At 44.2% G+C, this 21,105-nt stretch overlaps 1 protein-coding gene across 1 annotated transcript; it reads left to right on the top strand.

Moving 5' to 3' along the window:
- Nucleotides 1-447: 447 nt before the first annotated feature.
- ID2 (inhibitor of DNA binding 2) lies at nucleotides 448-2,074 on the top strand (the record flags this gene model as incomplete). Its single annotated transcript, XM_079720984.1, has 3 exons — nucleotides 448-795; nucleotides 1,131-1,194; nucleotides 1,967-2,074. 2 exons carry the CDS (start codon nucleotides 448-450, stop codon nucleotides 1,185-1,187), a joined length of 405 nt encoding a protein of 134 aa, XP_079577110.1. The 3' UTR covers nucleotides 1,188-1,194; nucleotides 1,967-2,074.
- Nucleotides 2,075-21,105: the final 19,031 nt, after the last annotated feature.

The raw sequence follows: 21,105 nt of genomic DNA, 5'->3' as shown, positions 1-21,105 counted from the left end.
CCCTGCGCTCCCCTGCGCTCCCCTCCGCTCCCCTCCGGCCCGGCGCTTACTGTACTCTATTTACCACCCGAGCTGGGCTCGCGCCCGCCCCGCGCTCGCGCCCGCCCCGCCCACCCCGCGGGGATTGGCTGCGAACGCGGAAGGACCGAGCGCTCGCCTCGCGCCTGCGCCCGCCAATGAGGGAGCCCGCCAGGCCTGATGGACACGCTGCCTTCCACCAATGGGGACGCAGGGAAGCCGGATCGTGTTGCCCCGGCGAGCCCTAATAAAAGCCGCCGGGCCGGGCTCTCAGCTTCATTCTGAGCCGAGCCCGGTGCCGAGGGCAGGTAGCTCCGCAGACGGCGGCGGCGGCGACGGCGGCGGCGGCGGCGGCGGCGGCGGCGGCGGCGGACTGAGCTCCGGGGCAGCCCGCTCCCTCCTCCCGGTCTCTCCTTCCCCGCGATCAGCATGAAAGCCTTCAGTCCAGTGAGGTCCGTTAGGAAAAACAGCCTTTCGGACCACAGTCTGGGCATCTCCCGGAGCAAAACCCCGGTGGACGACCCGATGAGCCTGCTGTATAACATGAACGACTGCTACTCCAAGCTCAAGGAGCTGGTGCCCAGCATCCCCCAGAACAAGAAGGTGAGCAAGATGGAAATCCTGCAGCACGTCATCGACTACATCTTGGACCTGCAGATCGCCCTGGACTCGCACCCCACTATTGTCAGCCTGCACCACCAGCGACCCGGGCAGAGCCAGGCGTCCAGGACGCCGCTGACCACCCTAAACACGGACATCAGCATCCTGTCCTTTCAGGTAAGACCTGCTCCCAATGCCCCGCTCGCTGCCGCGCACCCCCAGCGATGCCCGGGCTGCCCCTGGCAGAGCCATTGTCCAGACGGGCGGCCGTAGTCGGTGACTTACAGAGGAGCTAATAACTTTATTATTATTATTTACAAATATGGTGTAGATTGAGTCGTGCGTGAAATTCCTGGTAAGTTCTGACCTGTTAATGCATCTGTCTTTGAGTCTGAACGTAGCATTAACGTATTTAATGGAACTTGCTGTTTTAAAAAAAAAAAGCTGTTTTAAAAAAGGCCCTTTCTCCTTAAGATTGTCTAACGCTGTGCCTCTTATCTCCTTTCTCGCAGGCTTCTGAATTCCCTTCTGAGTTAATGTCAAATGACAGCAAAGCGCTCTGTGGCTGAATAAATGGTGAGTGTTCGCTTGTGCCTCGCGTTGAACTGGCGCTTGGAGTGTGTGTGCGCGCGCGCGCGTGTGTACTTGCGTATCTGTAAAATTTTTGGCTTGGTAAATGAATGTGTACTTCGTTGTATTACACGTAGTACATTGTTTACACGTACTCTAGACATGAAGGGGCCTCTAGCTCCTGTTACTCAAAATCCCACGACATTTTCCTTAAAAAAAAAAAAATGATGCCAGTAACTTACTCTGAAGGTGGTGGAGACAAATGTGTACTGGCTTCTGTGGGCATGTAACACACTCCGGCTGTTTTCTGCTATCGCTCTGGTGCTATGAGGTACTAACCTCCATATAATTAATCTTATCGCCGCAAATTCCATAGGGATCCTCCTTCCCAAAAACTGCAGCCCTCTGGGATTCAGCTAACCCGAGCATTACTGCCCTGTGCCTCAGACCCTGTGATGTGGGATTCCGACTTCCCTATCTGTTAACGAAAGGGCTGTTTTCAATCAAATAATTGTTACAAGAAGCAGACTGGCGCCTGTGAGCACTGCCGTTGGAGATCCAAATGAGAGATGGCGTTGGGAAGCTTTTCCCCCGAGTCTCTGCTATTATAATGTTGAATTTGCGCTGTCCAGGCCGAGTGTGTGTGTTGCATCTGGACGCCGGGGTTTGCCCAGCGTTTGAGTGTTTGGTTAAGTGTTCAGACTGCGGCTTCCTCCTGGCACCAGTCTGCCGCCTCTGCCCTTAGGTTAAAATCTCCTAACACCTCCTTCTCTCCCAGTCTTTTGCAGGCGCTGACTTTTTGTTTCCTTTGCACAATAACAACAACAACTCCACAGGCTCTTTTAAGGCGCTGAACTCACTTTTCAACCCTTTCCCAAGGAGGCCAACAAGTCAAAGGGACCTTTTTTAAAAATGGAAGGAAAACTAACAATGATCAACTTCCCCAGGGTGTTTTCTGACATGGACTGTGATATTAGTTATTTATGAAAAAGACTTTTAAATGCCCTTTCTGCAGTTGGAAGGTTTTCTTTATATACTATTCCCACCATGGGGAGCGAAAACGTTAAAATCACAAGGAATTGCCCAATTTAAGCAGACTTTGCCTTTTTTCAAAGGTGGAGCGTGAATACCAGAAGGATCCAGTATTCAGTTACTTAAATGAAGTCTTTCGGTCAGAAATTACCTTTTTGACGCAAGCCTACTGAATGCTGTGTATATATTTATATATAAATATATATATATTGAGTGAAGCCTTGTGAACTCTTTAATTAGAGTTTTCTTGTACAGTGGCAGAAATGTATATTTCTGCATACAAAGTGTAATGATGTACTTATTCATGCTAAACTTTTTATAAAAGTTTAGTTGTAAACTTAACCCTTTTATACAAAATAAATCAAGTGTGTTTATTGAATGGTGATTGCCTGCTTTATTTCAGAGGACCAGTGCTTTGATTTTTATTATGCTATGTTATATAACTGAACCCAAATAAATACAAGTTCAAATTTATGTAGACTGTATAAGATTATAATAAACATGTCTGAAGTCAATACCTGAATCTGAATGATTTTTAAGATTCTCTTTCTGTCTCTATCGCGCCATTTTATTTAACCCCTTCTCCTTCATCCCGTCTATCGCCCCCTGAGTGTTGGAAACCTGTGTGCTGAGAAATGCCTTATCGGATGTGTGGTCAGGGCTATCGCTTAGGGGCAAAGGGCCGTTGCTGCTTTTTAGGAGAGCTGACAGGGGCTGGGAAGTCTATAAACCCAGAAGTTTCTCTTAGTCTGTCAAGGAAAAATTAGTTCTCTGCTTTGGGGTTGGGTTTCAAACCAAGGAATTGCTGTGGTGGTGACTCCTGAGAGGTAGACCATTCAAATAAATGTGGACTCTGGAGGCCTACCTGTCTGTAGATGTCAAGACACTTCTGGAGTAAATGAAACTGCTGTGAATCAGAAGACAAAAGGCGCCATAGAATTCAGAACATGATTTTAAGATTTAGAGGAAGGGCAAAAAAAAACCCCTCAGTGCCCCTCTCTCTTTGTGACCCTTTGCCCTGGGAATTCCGCTGTAACCGGCCCTGAGCGCCAGCCTCTGCGCGCTGCCCCTGGGCCGAGAAGGACGGGGCCCACGTTCCAAGGCAGGTGGCTATTAAACCACCCTTCACCCTTGACTGCGCCGCCGGACTGCCCAGGCGAGGACACAGAGCGGAGTATCCGCCGGCTGTTCCACCGCAGCCCTCACGTGGCAACCTTTGGACCCGGCTTTAAAATATATAGTTAGTATAGATACGTGTTTAAAATTCATATGGGTACATATATTTATATTCTCAAATTGGAAGACACTTCCGCAGGGGTGTGAGGGGAGGGGTCAGGTTCTGGAAGCCCGGTCCGGGAGGACTGGGGCAGGAGAAGGAAGCTGGAGAACAGGCGGGCGAGGAGAGGTTCTCACCTGTGGCCACTTTCTCAGGCCCAGCCGAGCAGGTGCTGGGTGGCGCCACCGAGTCTGACCTGGCGGCTGCGGTGTTTCCGGCCCTGACACCGAATCCATCACCAGTGAGCGGTGAGCGCCGGGTAGGGGTGGAGGATGGGGGAGAGGCAGCCTGGGGATCTCAGCTCGAACCCTGCCACGTTCCCGCATCCTCGGCAGCGGTCCCCGGCCCTGGAGCCTCCTTCCTCCTGGGCTGGGGCCCTGCAGCCGGCCAGGGCAGCTCTGGACATCACCCGCGCCCTGCCCGTCATCCCCGTCCTGGACATCATCCTAGTCCGCAGGTGGGCCCGTCCTTTGATCCGGGCAGAGTACCAGGGCCGTCGTTGTTGTTGATAATCATACCCCAGGGAAGCGGGCTCTGGCTGTGGCACCTGGGGCAGCCGGTCACCCGACCCACGCCTCCCTTCAGGCCTGTCGCCTGACGTCCGTCCACCTGTCGTCAGCCCCCTCCGGCGCCCTGCACGACAGGCCACCCTGCGTGGGGATGGAGCCGGGTGGGGCAAGGGCGGAAGGAGGGAAGACAGGTCGCTGCCCAGCCCCGTCCTTTCCTCTGGGCGGGGAGGCGGGGGGACTGCGCAGACGCCAGCCCCGGGTCGCCCCCAGCCTCGGTGACCCTCGCGTGGTCGGCTCAGATGGCGAGGGGATCTGACCCCGGCGGAGGGTCTCGTGCACGGGCTCCCTGGCTTTGCGGGGGAAGCTGTGTGGCCGGGGAGGGGCCTTTCGACAGCTGCACTGTCACTGGGAGCGGGGGACCGTTTGCAAGTTTTGGACGACGACCTAGATAGAGTAGCAGCAGCGTCAAGGGAAAGAGGCACCCTTCGGAGGGGACTTTTCGCGGCGGAGCCCGGGCGGCCCTTCGGGGTCCGGCCGGTGGAGGCCGAGCGCCACCTGCTGGCCGGCGCGAGGAAGGCAGTTCGCGAGCGGGGTCTAAGGGGCCCGGGGCTTGGGGGCTTGGAACCCGAGTTAATCAGCTGGAGAGTTAAGGGAGAAATCACCGGGGAGACACAAGCTTTTGAAAATGAATGATGATGTCATGAAAGCCTATTTCTCTAGCATGTGTACAGTCGTTTCCACATGGGACTCTTATTTCATCTTTACTACTTCATAACTTGGATACGATCCCCTTTTGCAAACTAGTATCTACCACCAACTCTGCAGTAGGTGCTGTCCTGGATTTTAATAAAAGTATCAGACATGATCCCGGGCCTCAAAGAGATTATAACCAGATTGTGGAGAAAAAAGAAGTGTGAAGTCCAATGAAAGCCAGAACGTTTTCCCATCTCTTTCCTTAAGTTTTTGTTTAATTTTATTGTTTCTGAATTGTTTAATAACCTTAGCCAGGACCTCCAATGTTATGTTAAAGAAATAGGGGTGAGTGAGAGTGGGCATCCTTGTCTTATTCCAGACCTTAATGAGAACAGGTCAAACTCTGTCTGCTATGTGTGACCTGGCTCTAGGATTTCGCTGTAATATATGGTCTTTATCAGTTTTAGGAAGAACCCTTCAATTGTTACAGGGTTTTTTTGAGAATTTTAAATCATAATTTGGGGGTGATTTTGGTAAAATAGTTTTACTGTATTTATTGATATAATTTCTCTAATGTATGACACTAATTTTTCTGATGGTAACTACCTTTACATTTCTGCACTAAATCCTACCTGAACATGATGTATTATTACTTTTTATAGACACTGTTGGGTTCTGTTAGGCAATATTTTACTTGGAATTTTTGAGAATGAACTCGAGCTGTGGTATCTTATGCAGTCCTTACCTAATTTTGGAATCAAGGTCACTCTGAACTCAGACAATAAATGTGCGGGTCAGATTGCATTTACTTTTAGTCCTCAAAGCCATGCATAAATCCTCAGAGCTGGGCAGACACGTGGTCTCTCCATCCTACAGAAACTGGACTCAGATATGTGACCTGAGTGAACAGGGCACACAGCAGTCAGTGGACAGAGCAACTCAGCCCAGTGTTTTACTGGATTGGAGAAGGGGCTTCTGAATTTAATAGGAAATAGCATTCTCGTTAATAAAAAGCTGTACCGTGGAGCTTTTTAAAAAAAATTCAAGGATCATTATTTATGGGACTCGCTCTCCACAGTGTGGGCACACAGCTCCAGGACCACCCAAATAGTCAAATAGCCTGACTCACCGCCCACCCTTCCCTTTCTGTCGCTCTCTGCTGGTGGAGAAGCGCCTCCAGGCTCTGAGTGTCCTTCTGGAGATGGTTCTGACAAGGCTTTGAATGTCCTTCTATTTCATCATAAAGATAATTTGGGACAGAGGCAGCAAGATCTGCTGAGAAGCTTAGCAGCAGGTGTTGTGTTCAGTGCCAACTTCTGACATAGGCACTCTGAGGGGTACCAGCCTGAGGTCACAAGAACGTCAGGGAACCCTGCAGAGGACATGTGGAGCGAGCTGATTCAGAGTGAGGGGCGTGCACACATTTGTGGCCGTCCTGGGTGAGGGTGCCAGGCTCAGCAAGTTAGGGACATGGGCCCAATAGGAATGGAAAACCAGGTTTTGAACCAAGTGAAGCAGGACATTGCAACCGAGACCACCATGCAGAACCCTTGAAGGCCTGCAATCTCAGCTAAGGTATAGACTAAAATAAAATATTACTCACTAGCCCAGGAAGATCGTAAGAAAGTCTGTCTGTCAGCCTGAGCTCAGGCGGGGAAAGAAATATCTCCCTTGAAAATTCATAGCTGTAGATCTGCCCTCATGGGGAATGGGGGTTCAAATATATACTACCCAGTTAGTTTCAGATATTCTAATGCTGATAAATTAACATAAAAATGGGTCCTGGCTGTTGATGCTTCTGGGGTGTTTGGCAGTAGCAAATACAGAACTTCCCTGGAGAGAAAAACCCTCCATACCGACCGCACAAAATCCTCATATTTAATGGCTTGCTGAAAGTAAGTTTACAATTAAAAAAATTTTTAAACCACTGGAAAACAATTTACCATGTGAGAAAGAATCAGTAGATAGAATGAAGAGAAAGATTAGGAACAAGAGAACTATAAAGGATGAAAGTGACTAAAATGATTAAAGAAATCAAAGAACTAATTGAAGACATAAGACAATCCCAAGATATAGTTATTGAAATTGAAAACAATGCAAAAGTTAAAACCCAGATGAAAAACCACTGGAGCATTTCTATACACTAACAATGAACAATCTGAAAAGGTAATTAAGAAAACAATTCCATTTACAATAACATCAAAAAAGAATAAATACTTAGGAATTAACATAACCAAGGAGGCAAAAGACTAGTACAATTAAAAGTATAAAACATTGCTGAAGAAATTAAAGAAGACATTAAGAAATGGAAAGATATCCCATGCTCATGAATTGGAGAACTTAATATTGTTAAAATGACAATACCACCTAAAGCAATCTACAGATTTGAGGCAATCCCTGACAAATCACAATGGTGTTTTTTGCAGAAAAAGAAAAATCCATCCTAAAATTCATATGGAATCTTAAGGGACCCTTAAGCTAAAACAATCTTGAGAAAGAAGAACAGAGTTGGAGCACTTACAGTTCCTGATTTCAAAACTTACTATAAAGCTCCAGTCATCAAAACAGTGTGGTATTGGCATGAGCACAGGCATAATGATCAGTGGAATAGGCTAGAGAACCCAGAAATAAACTCTCACATATGTGGTCAAATGATCAACAAGGATGCCAAGACCATTCAATAGGGAAAGGACAGGCTTTACAACAGACGGTGCTGGGGAAATTGGATAGCCACATGCAAAAGAACGAAGTTGGACCCCTACCTAACACCATATACAAAAATTAACTCAAAATGCACTAAAGACGATAAACATAAGAGCTAAAACTCTAAAACTCTTAGAAGAAAACATATGGCATAAGCGTCACGAAACTGGATGTAGCAATGATTTCTTGGACATGACACCAAAGGCACAGGCAAAAATAAAATAAAATAAAAATAGACAGGGCTTCCCTGGTGGCGCAGTTGTTGAGAATCTGCCTGCTAATGCAGGGGACATGGGTTCGAGCCCTGGTCTGGGAGGATCCCACATGCCACGGAGCAACTGGGCCCGTGAGCCACAACTACTGAGCCTGCGCATCTGGAGCCTGTGCTCCGCAACGAGAGGCCGCGATAGTGAGAGGCCCGCGCACTGCGATGAAGAGTGGCCCCCACTTGCCACAACTAGAGAAAGCCCTCGCACAGAAACGAAGACCCAACACAGAAAAAATAAATTAATTAATTTAAAAAATAAAATAAAAATAGACAAATTGGACTTCATGAAAATTTAAAACTGTGTATCAACGGAGGCTGTCAACGGAGTGAAAAAGCAACCTATGGAATGGGAGAAAATATTTGCAAGTCATATATCCGCTAAGGGATTAATATCCAAAATATATAAAAGGGATTAATATCCAAAATATATAAAAGGCTCCGAGCTAAAACTCAACAACAGCAAAAACAGCCCAATTCAAAAATGGGCAAAGGACTTGGATAGACATTTGTCCAAAGAAAATATATGAATAGCCAATAAACCTTGAAAAGATGATCAATATCACTAATCATTAGGGAAATGCAAATCAGAATCACAGCGAGCTATCACTTCACATCCATTAGGATGGCTGCTATCAAAAGAAAAATGCACCAAACCCATCCCTGCCCCCCCAAAAAGAGCAAGTATTGGGGAAGATGTAGAGAAGTTGGAATTCTTATGCACTGTTGGTGAGAATATAAATGATACAGCTGCTGTGAAAAACAGTATGGCAGCTCCTCCAAAACTAAACAGTAGAATTACCGTACGTTCCGGCAATTCCACTTCTGGGTATACACCCAAAAAAATTGAAGCAAGGTCTCAAAAGAGATATTGCATGCCTGTATTCATAGCAGCATTATTTACAATAGCTAAAATGTGGAAGCAACCCACGTGTCCATCAACAGATGAATAGAAGGCAAAATGTGGTCTATACATACAAAGGAATGTTATTCAGCCTTAAGAAGGAAGAAAATTCTGACACATGCTACAACATGGGTGAATCTTGAGGACATCATGCTAAGTGAAATAAGTCAGTCACAGAAAGACAAATGCTGTATGATTACATTTACATGCGGTACTTAGAGTAGTCAAAATCATAGAGACAGAAAGTAAGGAGGGTGGGTGCCAGGGGCTTGGGGGAGGGGAAAAGAGGGAGTTATTGTTTAATGGGTATAAAATTTCCATTTTGCAAGATGAAAAGCGTTCTGAAGTGGATGGTGGTGATGGCTGCACAACAATATGAATGTACTTAGCACCACTGAACTATACACTTCAACATAGTTAAGATGGTAAATTTTATGTTATGTGGGAGATAGATCTGAGGAAATATCCCAGAACATAGCACAAAGAGATAAAGATATCACAAAAAGATCTGAGGACATATCCCAGAACATAGCACAAAGAGATAAAGATATCACAAATATGAAATCAAGGCCAGAGACACAGAGGATAGAATGAGAAGATCCAACACAGGACAGACTTTACTGAGGGTCGTGGCAATGGAGGGGAGTGAGCAAGCAACTTGAACTTGAACATTAGACATGTCTAAATAGTAGACAAGCCTTTAGTCAAGCTGGCAGGCAACACATATATCCGTCCTAAAACTTGAGAAGAAAAAGTTCAACAACACAAGACAAGGAGTTCACAGATGAAGTAACAGAGTGACCTGTAAGAAGATAGTCAACTTCATTCATAATAAGTGCACATGGATACGACATGAGATATCAGTTCTCACCTAGCAGATGGACAAAAGTCCAAAAGTGGCCACGTACTGTGTTGACAAATCCTGTACATTGTTGATAATAAAGTGGTACAACCCCTGTGCAGAGGAATTGGATGATATCTAGCAAAATTATATATGCATTTACACTTTGACCCTGCCATCCCACTCCTAGGAATCTATCCCAAAATCACAATGCAAAAGTATGAAATAATAGATGCTCCAAGTTAATAGATTTGGCATTATTTTTTTTTTAATTTTAGTTAGTTAGTTAGTTAGTTAGTTGTGCTGGGTCTTAGTTGCGGCATGTGGGCTCCTTGGTTGTGGCATGTGAACTCTTAGTTGCAGCATGCATACCCTGGGTCCAGTATGCAGATTTCCAAACACTCCCCTCCCTGGGACGCCAGCACAGCCAGCAGGACCCTGGGAACCCTCCCCTGCACCAGTGAGCAGCATCCCCTCCTAAAGGTTTCTGGGTCTTAACCATTCCAACAATTCCAGCCTTTCTCCCCGTGCCCTCAGCCCAGGGAGGGACATGCTTCCGGCAGTCACTACCTCCCTTGCTACCTCCTTAGAGTTCTTTTTTTGCTTTTTCGGTTACCTAGTTAACACTTGACACTGAGTTGACAATTGTATTCTCTCTATGGAAGTTCCTGCCTGGACTCTGGCTGGTCCACTGGGCCCAACCCCTCAACCTCCCTGTACAATGTGGAGCCCGTACTGCTCAGAGGAGAAACTCCAACGGCTCACCAACTCTTGGTTCGAAAGGGTACATGCACCCCGATGTTCACTGCAGTGCTGTTTACAATAGCCAAGACGTGGAAGCAACGTAAGTGTCCATCGACAGATGAAGGGATAAAGAAGACGTGAGATATATATATATATATATATATATATACACACACACACACACACACACACACATACACACAATAGAATATTATTCAGCCATAAAAAAATGAAATAATGCCATTTTCTGCAACATGGATAGACCTAGAGATGATCATACTAAGTGAAGTAAGCCAGACAAATATCATATGATATCAATTATATGTGGAATCTTAAAAAATGATACAAATGAACTTATTAACAAAACAGAAACAGACTCATAGACTTAGAGAACGAACGTATGGTTACCGCGGGGGAAGGATGGGGGGGAGGGATAGATTGGGAGTTTGAGATTCACATGTACACACTACTATATGTAAAATAGATAACCAACAAGGACCTACTGTATAGCACAGGGAACTCTACTCAATATTCTGTAATAACATAAATGGGAAAAGAATTTGAAAAAGAATAAATACATGTATATGTATAACTGAATCACTTTGCTGTACACCTGAAACTAACACAACATTGTTAATCAACTATGCTCCAATATGAAATAAAAATTTAAAAATAAATTAATAAACAGCAAAAAATAAATAAAATAGAATTTTAGTGATATATTTGTCCTATATTGCTGCATAAGTAAACACCCCAAAACTTAGCAGCTTAAGACAGCAAGTGTTTCTTACCTTGTACGGTTTCTGAGGGTCAGGAATCAGGAGTGGCTTTGTTCAGTGGCTCTGGACCAAGACTCTTGACTCAAGGCTGGCAGCGCTGGAGAATCAGCTTCCAGACTCCCTTGTGTGGTTGCCTCTGTTCCTCACCGGCTTTTGGCCAGAGACCCTGGGGCCTCTCCGTAGGGCTGCTCACAACAGGGCAGCTGGCTCCCCCCAGGGCGAGGCAGGGAGAGAATGTCCAAGACAGAAGCTGCAGCCTTGACTCACCAAATCTCGGAAGTGACAGACCACCTTCGGTCACACAGACCAACCCGGGTACAAAGAGGGGGGACCACCAGGGTGTGGGTGTGAACAGCAGAAGGTGGGGTCCCTAGGGCCATCTTGGAGGTTGGCTACAAGTTCTTTTTATTAAGAATGTTGGCTGAGGGGGTGGGGTAGGATCAGGGCCAGCCTGGGGGTCCTGATTCCTTTGCTGCCGCTGACAGTGGAGAGAACGCACAGTCTGGGCAGGAGCTGGAATCCAGAGGTCCCAAAAGGAGGAAATGGCCAACTTCCTACCACAGGCACCATTTTAGAAGTTCTTTGGAAACATTTGGTGGAAATGGCAGTGATAATTTTGGCCGTGTGACTCCTCCAGTCTATCTTGCTGTGTCACTAAAACTCTCAATTTAGGAACTATGCTGGCATTTCCTCCAGCTGATAAGATGTCTAGATGTCAATGGACTACATGTGTATTTTTTAGTTGCAGCCAATACATTTTAAACTTATTAACAAGGCCACAATTAACTTGGTTTTTTGAACTCGAAAAAAGAGTATATTAAGTAACCACACATTGTAGAGCATCATAACTCATTGGATCATTTTACTTTTTCCAAATATTATTCCCACCTGATTCAATACCTGGCTATAAGCAGAACCTTAAAGTGAGGTAAATAATATTTTCACTTCTACAACGGGAGGGATAATTTTGGCATATCTAAAAGACTAGATAGATAGATAGATAGATAGATAGATAGATAGATAGAGATAGGAAACCATACCATTAAATATTTTGGACTTGAGATGATTATTCTATTGATAAATGGAATGGCAAGGTATAACAGCCAAGGATAAAATTCAGTTCTTCCTTCCCCCTGCCCAGCTATCATATGTATTTTAATTACTGGAAACATAGTATACACAATTGCTAGTGTTCTTCAAACTCACCACTGAAAGTGACACCCTTCAAGTCCAAGTGATCGGTTGAAGTAGATAAAAGGACAAGGACCAAAGTTCTGGAAATGATGAAAATGGCCCTTGGGCCATTTCCACGCCTTTATACACAGGAAGGGGGTAGCTTTTGTGTGGCATCTAGATAAAGACAAGGGACCTGAATTCTAAGTCTTATGTTGATATGCAATCTAAAAATAATATATATTGATTCTTATACACTTCAACATTTTCTGTGTGAGGCCTTTACATTCTTAGTTATAGGCAAGAGCCCAAGTTTTCTGAGATTCCATAGCCAAATCATCAGTGAAATAGGAGGAAAAAAAGAGAAAAAAACCAACTCTTACTGGAAGCCATATGCAAGAGAGAGATAGTGACAATGTCTGAAAAGAAAGCCATTTCTATTTTTTACATCTTTTTCACTACAGTAAGGGTGTAAATTTTAACTGACATTTCCCAATGAAGAAAATCATTCTGGGGGGGAAAAGTGGGGGCAATTACACACCAAAAGTATGTTGAAGGCTTCAATGTTAAGGGAAAATATCTACTTGATTTCAAATATTTTCAACCAAGACATTTTCTTGCCCCAGACTAATCCTCACAGGCGCTGCATGGAACACAGAGCTTCTGGGCAGCCCATGGGAGAAGATGAGGCTGCAAGCATTCGACCCTTGGTGCTGGCACCCCCCAGCCCCAGGAGGTGCGGGCAAGCACGTGCACTAACTAGGTCTCAGTCTCACTAGAAGCAAAACGAGCGATCCTTTAAAGCTCCGTCATGCTCCCTGTAATTCTCCTGCCCTGGGAGATGAGCGGCTCCCTAAAATCAGGCTGGACGCATCCAGCGTGTGAAAGAGCTATTTTTCCATCAGTTTTTCGGCCGTGATGGAATCATAGGAGAGGATTTGTCTTCCTTATACCTGTGGTGATCCGTGACAGTCTGTATTTTCCAAAACTGACTGCAAAAACACTTCTGGACCCACGTGCTCTTCTAGAACTTTGTCACTCCTGCAACAAGAGGTGGAGTCTGTCTCCTGGCCCTGAACCTGGGCTGGACTTTGTGAATGCAATGGCAGAGGAGCTCTGTGAATTCCAGGGCTAGGTCATAAGAGGTGATATAACTTCTGCCTGATACCCTCTCTCTCTCAGTCTCAGGACATTCACCCTGGGTATGTAGCTGCCATTTTGTGAGGAAGCCCAAGCTGCAGAGAGAGAACCTGTGTAGGGGTTGCACCTACAGCTGCCACCCCAGCTGACACCATGTCACCCATCAGACCTGTGAGCAAGAAAGCCTTTGAGAGGCCTCCAGCCCTGCCTCCATCTGACCACAACTGCATGGGAGACCCTAAGTAGGAACACCTGGCTGAGCTAGTCAATCCCAGGACTGTGATAAAAATATTTATTAAAAAAAAAAAAATATATATATATATATATAATATATAATTGTTATGGTTTTTGCCAATCAGTTTGAGGTGATTCCTTACATAGCAATTGATAACACGAACATGATCTGAAGAGGTAAAATATCACACAGTTTAAGAATTATAATCTCCAAATTTTTTTTGGTATAACCTCCTTAAAAGATTTTGAAAAACCATCTATGTGCTCACACAGTTTTTAGTTGTCACTTAAATTTTTGTTATAAGTTTGCAAAATAAATTTTCACACAAATTCATTGCACTATTCTCTTAAGTGTGTCTCCTGGAGTATCGGTGCAATTTGATAGCTGTGATTAACCATATTTAAAATACAAGAACCATTTCTTCTTTAGAAGTCAAAAATTTCAGTTTCTTTTTCTCCCCGAATTAGTATTTCTATCTACTTTTCCCACAAAATTTTGTTCTAATGTAATATATGTTTGCATTTAAAAATCATTTATTACTCTATTATGCCTTTCTGCAAAAGAACATATATATATGCACATATATATATTGAAATTATAAACATTTTTGTTTCCAGTTATCACAAATCCTTCTTCATGTTTAAATCCTTTTAACATTTTTATAAACATTAAGCTAATATTTTACAGGAAATACATTTCTTAATGATATTTTCAATTATTTTAAGTATCCATGGATGAATGTTACTTTTGTATAGAACGAGCCAGAGTTCAGCATGAATTTTAATCCTGGTATTTTTGTTTGAATAGATTTAACTGCCAAGAAACCTCACTCACACAAAGAAGTAGATGGAATTGGAAGCTGTTTTGATAGAAAAACGTCATTGATTCTTTCAACTTCTTCCAAGTTATATGCTAGAAACTATGTAGCAATTCATTATCAAACTTTATTTTTAGTATTCTACCCCATGACAACTCGACTACATCTAGCTTCCATTTTATTGGCAGCAAAGAACTGGGAATCACTGGGCTTGAACATTTTCCCAAAGATGTTCCAGGGAACAAAAGGAGGAGGGGGTTTAGATGGCCTTGGAAGACTTTCAGCCAACCTTCCATTTTTCATCCCACTTTCACCTCTGCCTCTAGGGGGCATCCCTGGGCTCCCAGAGCCTTTCAGGGCGTTTGAGGGCCCCACACATCACGTCTCTTCTCTTTAGGGGCCCGTTGGCAGGCACCCAGGATAAAGATTGTTTCTCTGATAAGTCTCCTCACCTCCCTGGCCTTTCTGGATTACAATATTTGTTGAAACTTCTCCCCTGCTGTCATCTTCCTTCCTGAGCTCTTTGACCTTACAGGTTGATACGTCAGGATGGAGAAGAAAGTGATGCATGTGTTCATTCTCCCATTCCTGACTTGTAGTGAAGTAACTAGTAAACAGAAAGCGTGGGTACTCAGACTTAACCAAATGAGTGTCTTCGCTCTGAAGACCAGCCTCAGGTGGCTCTCCTCCTCTGGAATCATTTAAACAGGAACCCCATCTTTTTTTTAATGTGCTCAATGGTGGATTTGCTTTATTGATATTTCCAGAAGTCCTTTGGAGGAAAGGCCTTAATTAAGCAAGGCCCTTTACAGGATGGAATACTGTCCTACACATTGCTTGGTTAGGATTTGGGGTGGGATATATTTGGAAGAGATTGCACATCATTTTCTCTTCTTGGAGTTTCAAAATATACATTGAAAGCTCCAAGAAATTGTGTAACAAAAAAACCTAGAGACTGTCATACAGAATGAAGTAAGTCAGAAAAACAAATATCATATATTAACGCATATATGTGGAATCTAGAAAAATGGTACAGATGAACCCGTTTGCAAGGCAGAAATAGAGACACAGATGTAGAGAACAAACATATGGACACCAAGGGGGGAAAGCAGGGTGGAGGTGTGGGGGGGGATGAATTGGGAGATTGGGATTGACATGTAGACACTAATATGTATAAAATGGATAACTAATAAGAACCTGCTGTACAAAATTAAATTAAATTTTTTTAAAAAAACGATTTGATTGGACTTTCTAAACTTATTGGACCAAAAATCCAGTTTTTCGTGTAATACCTGCCAACATCCTCACCTAACCAGCCTTCCACAAACATCCCAAGGGAAAGGCTGAACTAAGTGATACATCTGGTAATCGATTTTGGCCAGAAACTGTTTCTCAGAAAGCCCCCTTTCAACTGGATCCTGGGTGTGGTGAGGCCACAGGCCCTGTGCGACCCTCTGCTTTGTGAGTATCCTATGGACCGTCAGCACGTGTGTGTGACAAGCTGGATTGACTCTTGACCTCTGGGTTTGAACGTTCCACAGACGGCAGAGGGACAAAGCAACGGGCCTTTTATTTGTGACTTTGACACGTGCGCTTTTGGGGATATTGGGAATGTTGTAATTTTCCAGTGCAAACTTTGACACTTTGTTTCTGGGTCACAGAGAAAACACCACCTTTCATCACCAATTACTGTTTTCCTCAAATCCATGCTATTTTTGTCCAGTTTCCTTTGAAAGACCAGAAGAAATGCTAAGCCTTTGATTTCTCCACTTGTCATTCGAATTCATGGTACATATTTTAAAGTCTCACCTTGGGGCTTCCCTGGTGGCACAGTGGTTGCGAGTCCGCCTGCCGATGCAGGGGACACGGGTTCGTGCCCCGGTCCGGGAAGATCCCACATGCCGCGGAGCGGCTGGGCCCGTGAGCCATGGCCGCTGAGCCTGCGCGTCCGGAGCCTGTGCTCCGCAACGGGAGAGGCCACAACAGTGAGAGGCCCGCATACCGCAAAAAATAAATAAATAAATAAAGGAAAAATAAAGTCTTACCTTGTGTTCAAGCTGTCCTTCAGAATACGTGACTGGCTCCCCGAAGTTACTTCTTTCCCCAGCCCTTGTCACACTGCTGTAGTCACAGCTCTTACCTTTTTCATGATCGTGTAAGTGACTGACACTTACTTGGATAGTCATCAATATCTTCTATACATTGTTTAATTTTCAAGGCCACACTCTCACGTGTGATGTCATTTCATTCCAATCAAATCGCTCTTTATCTATTTAAATTTTACATGAAAATCTGACTTCACATAATCTTTGATAGTCTTTGCTCCAAATAATGGTAATTCCTTTTAAGCCAGGGCATAATAATACATTCTTCTATTTTTTTCAAGGCTGCTAGAACAAGATTACTTTAGACAACGTTGAGATTAATGCTGCTGCAAGTCAAAACAAGTTGCAACATGCTGGAAAACACTCTGAGTCCCATTTTTAATTTACAAATTAAGGGTGTTAAGACTTGAATCTTTTAAGGTCTCTTTGGAGAGCTTTATACTTCTGTATGTTGCTAAAGCTCAAGACTCTTGGGCTTCCATAAGTTAGGCAATAACATTCTTAATCGCTTATCATTCATTAGATTTTTCTAAAATTCTCGAGATTCAATTATCTTTCAACTTATTGCAGCTCTTTCAGTAATAAATTCCGTTAACTTGCTAACCACCAAGTTCAAGTTTGACCTTTGGCCCAGTGCCTTGCATACGGCGGTACGGCGGTGGCTGCAGGCACGAAGGTACAAGTGGACGCTCCCTTGGGTTGTGATAAGCTTTAAAGGGTACCCCAGACAGTTATACTTCAATAGAAGATATTGTGCCAAGAAAGTGTAGCACGTGAGGAAGAAAAGAGCACGCACCTGAGCATGGGACGAAGTGGGGACAGACTCACAAAAATAAGGACCATCTGTGAATTTCGTTTCCTGAAGATCCTTGCAGTAGTCAGGAAAAACGAGGTAAGCGGACAACTTTAGCTTAGAGATCAATTTGCACAGGAATAACTTGGGACCGTACTTTGAAGGGCCTTGAATGTCCATCCAAGATTACTAGAATTGGATACTTTGAATGACAGGGGGGTCAGCGCCACTAATGAGCCAGAGGTGAACTCTGCGTTTCGGAGGCTCCACTGGCATTCGTGGGCAGGAATGAAGGGGGGAGAGGGGAGAGGCAGGTGACGGTGGTGGCTAGATTCAAGGTGGAGGGACCCTAAGGGGACGGTCTGGAGAGACGCTACAGAGGGGAGCTGAGAGCCTGGTGACTGATGGGCCGAGGGGCTGAGAGAGAGGGCAGAAGCGGAGGTTGACTCAGCTTCTGAGCCTGAGTAACGGAGATAATTATGGTGCCAGTGACAAGGAGGCGACCACAGCGGGAGAGCTGGTCTGGGGGACAGCTTTGAGCTCTGTTTTAGACAAGCTGTATGTGAGGCGACGGCCGACATCTGGGTGGGAACGTTCAGCTGGCGCCGGAGGAGAGGGCGGTCGGAATCTAGGGCTTGCTGGGCACGTGCACGTTCCCCCCATCACACCCATCAGGGTGGCAGGGCCTCCATCACAGCTGTTTCCTCCTTGCATCATCCCAAAATAAAAGGTCCCGATTTTAGTCTGTTTCCAAATGACAGTCTCTTGTGTTCACTCACTCCCAGCTCCCGATACCTTGGTTACAGTTTCACGATTGCTGCAGCAGTCCAGACACAGAGGTACCCCTGGGGAGGTTTAGAGATATGATAAACCAAAAGAGTCTTTTCTTTCTGCAGTTTTCTTCTGATCGCAGAAACACGTGTCTTTAAAAATAACTCAAATCCAGAAATTTGTACTAAAAACTCCAAACCCTTACACATGTACAACAGGAGACATGTAACGCATATTCATACAAACCTTGCAATAAAAATTGGAAACAACCCAGTATCCAATAAGGTAAATAGATACGTTATACATGTTTATATAATAGAATACTATTCTGCAGTGAAAAGTAATGAATGGCAACTATGTACATCACAAGGGATAAACCTCACAGATAGCGTTTAATGAAAGAAGCAAGTCAAGGATAAACACTAACAGTATGATTTTATTGATATGAGCTCAAAATCAGGTAAAATTGTTCAAGGATACATACATATATAAGTGGTAAAAACATAAAGGTAAGCAAAGAAATGATTATCACAAAGGCAAGAGAGTAGTATTTGAGGGGCACTTCCAGAAGAGACACACACGAGAGACTTCTAAGGTGAGGTCATGGGGGTGGAGCCCCCAGGGATTAATGCCCTGATAAAAGTCTCGGGAGAGCTCACTTCCTACCCTACCCCTGCTCTCGGCCACACCACGACACAAGGAGCAGTCAGCGGTCTGTAACGTGGAAGCGGATTCTCACCAGAACCCGGCCGTGCTGGCACCCTAATCTTGGACTTCCAACTCCAGAACAATGAGACACAAATTTCTGTTATTTATAAGCCTATGGTAAGTCTATGTTTGTTTGTTACAGAGGCCTGAGCTAAGACAAAGATAAAATGAAGCTAAAAGTGGGGTGAAAGCAAACCATCCTATGTAGCACCAAAATATTTGTAATAATACAACCACTTTATAATTTCCTCATCTGTAAACTTGAGGGGCTGGACTAAATGACCAGAAAGATTTCTTCTCACTCTATGTGCTCATGTTCATCCCTTCAATACCACCTAAATGGCTGCAAACTGAGTTCACATACATCATTGGAGGGGCAAAAAGGCATAGCTGGGGATACATTAACTCAGTGTTAGACCTGGCTTCAAATTTCTGCTCTAACCCAAAATGGCTGTGAGCCACTGGGCAAGGTTTTTCACTTCTCTCAGCTTTAGTTCCCCACTTGTAAGACAGGAAAAGTATCTGCTTCTCAATATTATTGCAAAGATTAGGGAGCTAGTGACTAACATAAAACAGGTAGTGGGGAAGTAGTACCCATTATCAAGGGAGGAAGCCCTCTTTCCTCCATCACATACTTTTTTTTTTTTTTTTTTTTTTTGTGGTACACGGGCCTCTCCCTGTTGTGGCCTCTCCTGTTGTGGAGCACAGGCTCCAGACGTGCAGGCTCAGCGGCCATGGCTCACGGGCCCAGCCGCTCCGTGGCATGTGGGATCTTCCTGGACCGGGGCATGAACCCGTGTCCCCTGCATCGGCAGGCGGACTCTCAACCACTGCGCCACCAGGGAAGCCCCGTCACATACTTTTAATAGATGAAGAAACTAGAGCCGACAAGTACATGGCCATCGGATAGACAGCAGAGCCAGGCCGTCCATAACTCCAGCCTTGTGACTCACTTCTGTGTTCTTTCACCTGTGACGTATTGACCAACCGACCCACCATTTCAGTGATGGGTCAAATCAGCTATCTGGCAAGGTCACATTTAAATACACACATGCACGGGCACACGTGCACACACACACCCCTTCCCCAGCACCAGTTTAAACATGCTGCGATGGTTATGTTTATACCAAATGGACAGAGTTCAGTTTAGGAGATCTGAGTAGTGAGGACAGCAGAGCCAGACAGAGGGTTCGTTTCAAGATACACAAGGATTTAAATAAAGGCCCAGATGGCCTGCAGATCTGGACTCCTTTACTGCCTGGCACTGCGGCTGCAGGGCTCACGGGGAGAGGACGGAAGGAGATAGAGCTTCCGTGGGAAAACCCAGGACACATCCAGAGCCTGAAGACTCAGATGTGTTTAATCCTCTGCACTAACATTGTCTACAACAATGGAACACGGAAAACAGAAGCACCACAGACCCATGTAGGACAGGGTGATGGGTGTACTGGTGGAAATGAAGTCAGCACCGTGGTGGAAAAATCATCAGATTTGGAGTCAGAAAACCAGGGTTGGTGTCTTTGTTCTGTTTACTAGCTGAGTGACCTTGGGGGTGGGAGGGAAAGAGGTCTCTCAAACTCCCAAATCTTCAGTTTTCTCAAAATTAAGATAATGGCAATAATACCAATAGTTTAGGGAACAGCTACAAAAACCTAATGCATTGTTGTCATGTAAAAGTTAAACGTCTGCATCTCAGTTTCCTTATCTGTAAACTAGGGACAATGATAGCACTTACTTTATAGGCTTGTTAGGATTTAATAAGTTAATCCATGTGAAGTGCTTATAACAGTGTCTGGCTCAAGTAAGCACGCAAATTATTAGGCAGATGATTATATTAAACTAAACTGTCACCTACCACCATCTCGATCCACTGTCTATCCACTATTCCAGATGTGTCTATTGGTTTCTTGCCTTTAGTGACTAGTTGTCATTATGAAAGACAAAGAGTTCCATTTTGCCTCTTTTCTTTTCTTTTCTTCTTAGGAGACAGTGACCAGAATCATTAAAAACAAACAAACAAACAAAAAAACCAAAAAACCTCTACTGCAATAATGATTTTTTAAATAGACATATATTACTTATCTATTAACATTATTAAGCATTAATACTATTTAATAATAGAATATAACAAAAAATACATATAGTGGTATTTAAGATTGTAATCTAACACAGAATACTGACAATAGAATAGACATATAGAAGGGCAAGTGTTTGTATACGAAAGCCATATAACAATAAGACTGCAAGTAAAAAATATATATCCAACACTATGTACAAACTTTAATGTAATGGTCTAATTCATGAATAATAATGGGATAAAGGATGTTAAACACGAAAAGTAGATTTTTAACCAAAAAATGAACATCATTCCAAAATAACTAGTAGGAACAAAGATGTTTGATGTTTAAAAAAATGATTTTTCTCTATAA

The sequence above is a fragment of the Hyperoodon ampullatus genome (genome assembly GCF_949752795.1).
Source record: "Hyperoodon ampullatus genome assembly, chromosome: 15".
NCBI classification, from domain to species: Eukaryota; Metazoa; Chordata; class Mammalia; order Artiodactyla; family Ziphiidae; genus Hyperoodon; species Hyperoodon ampullatus.
Note: the sequence above shows the minus strand (reverse complement) of the source record. Positions and strands in the feature narration are given on the sequence as shown.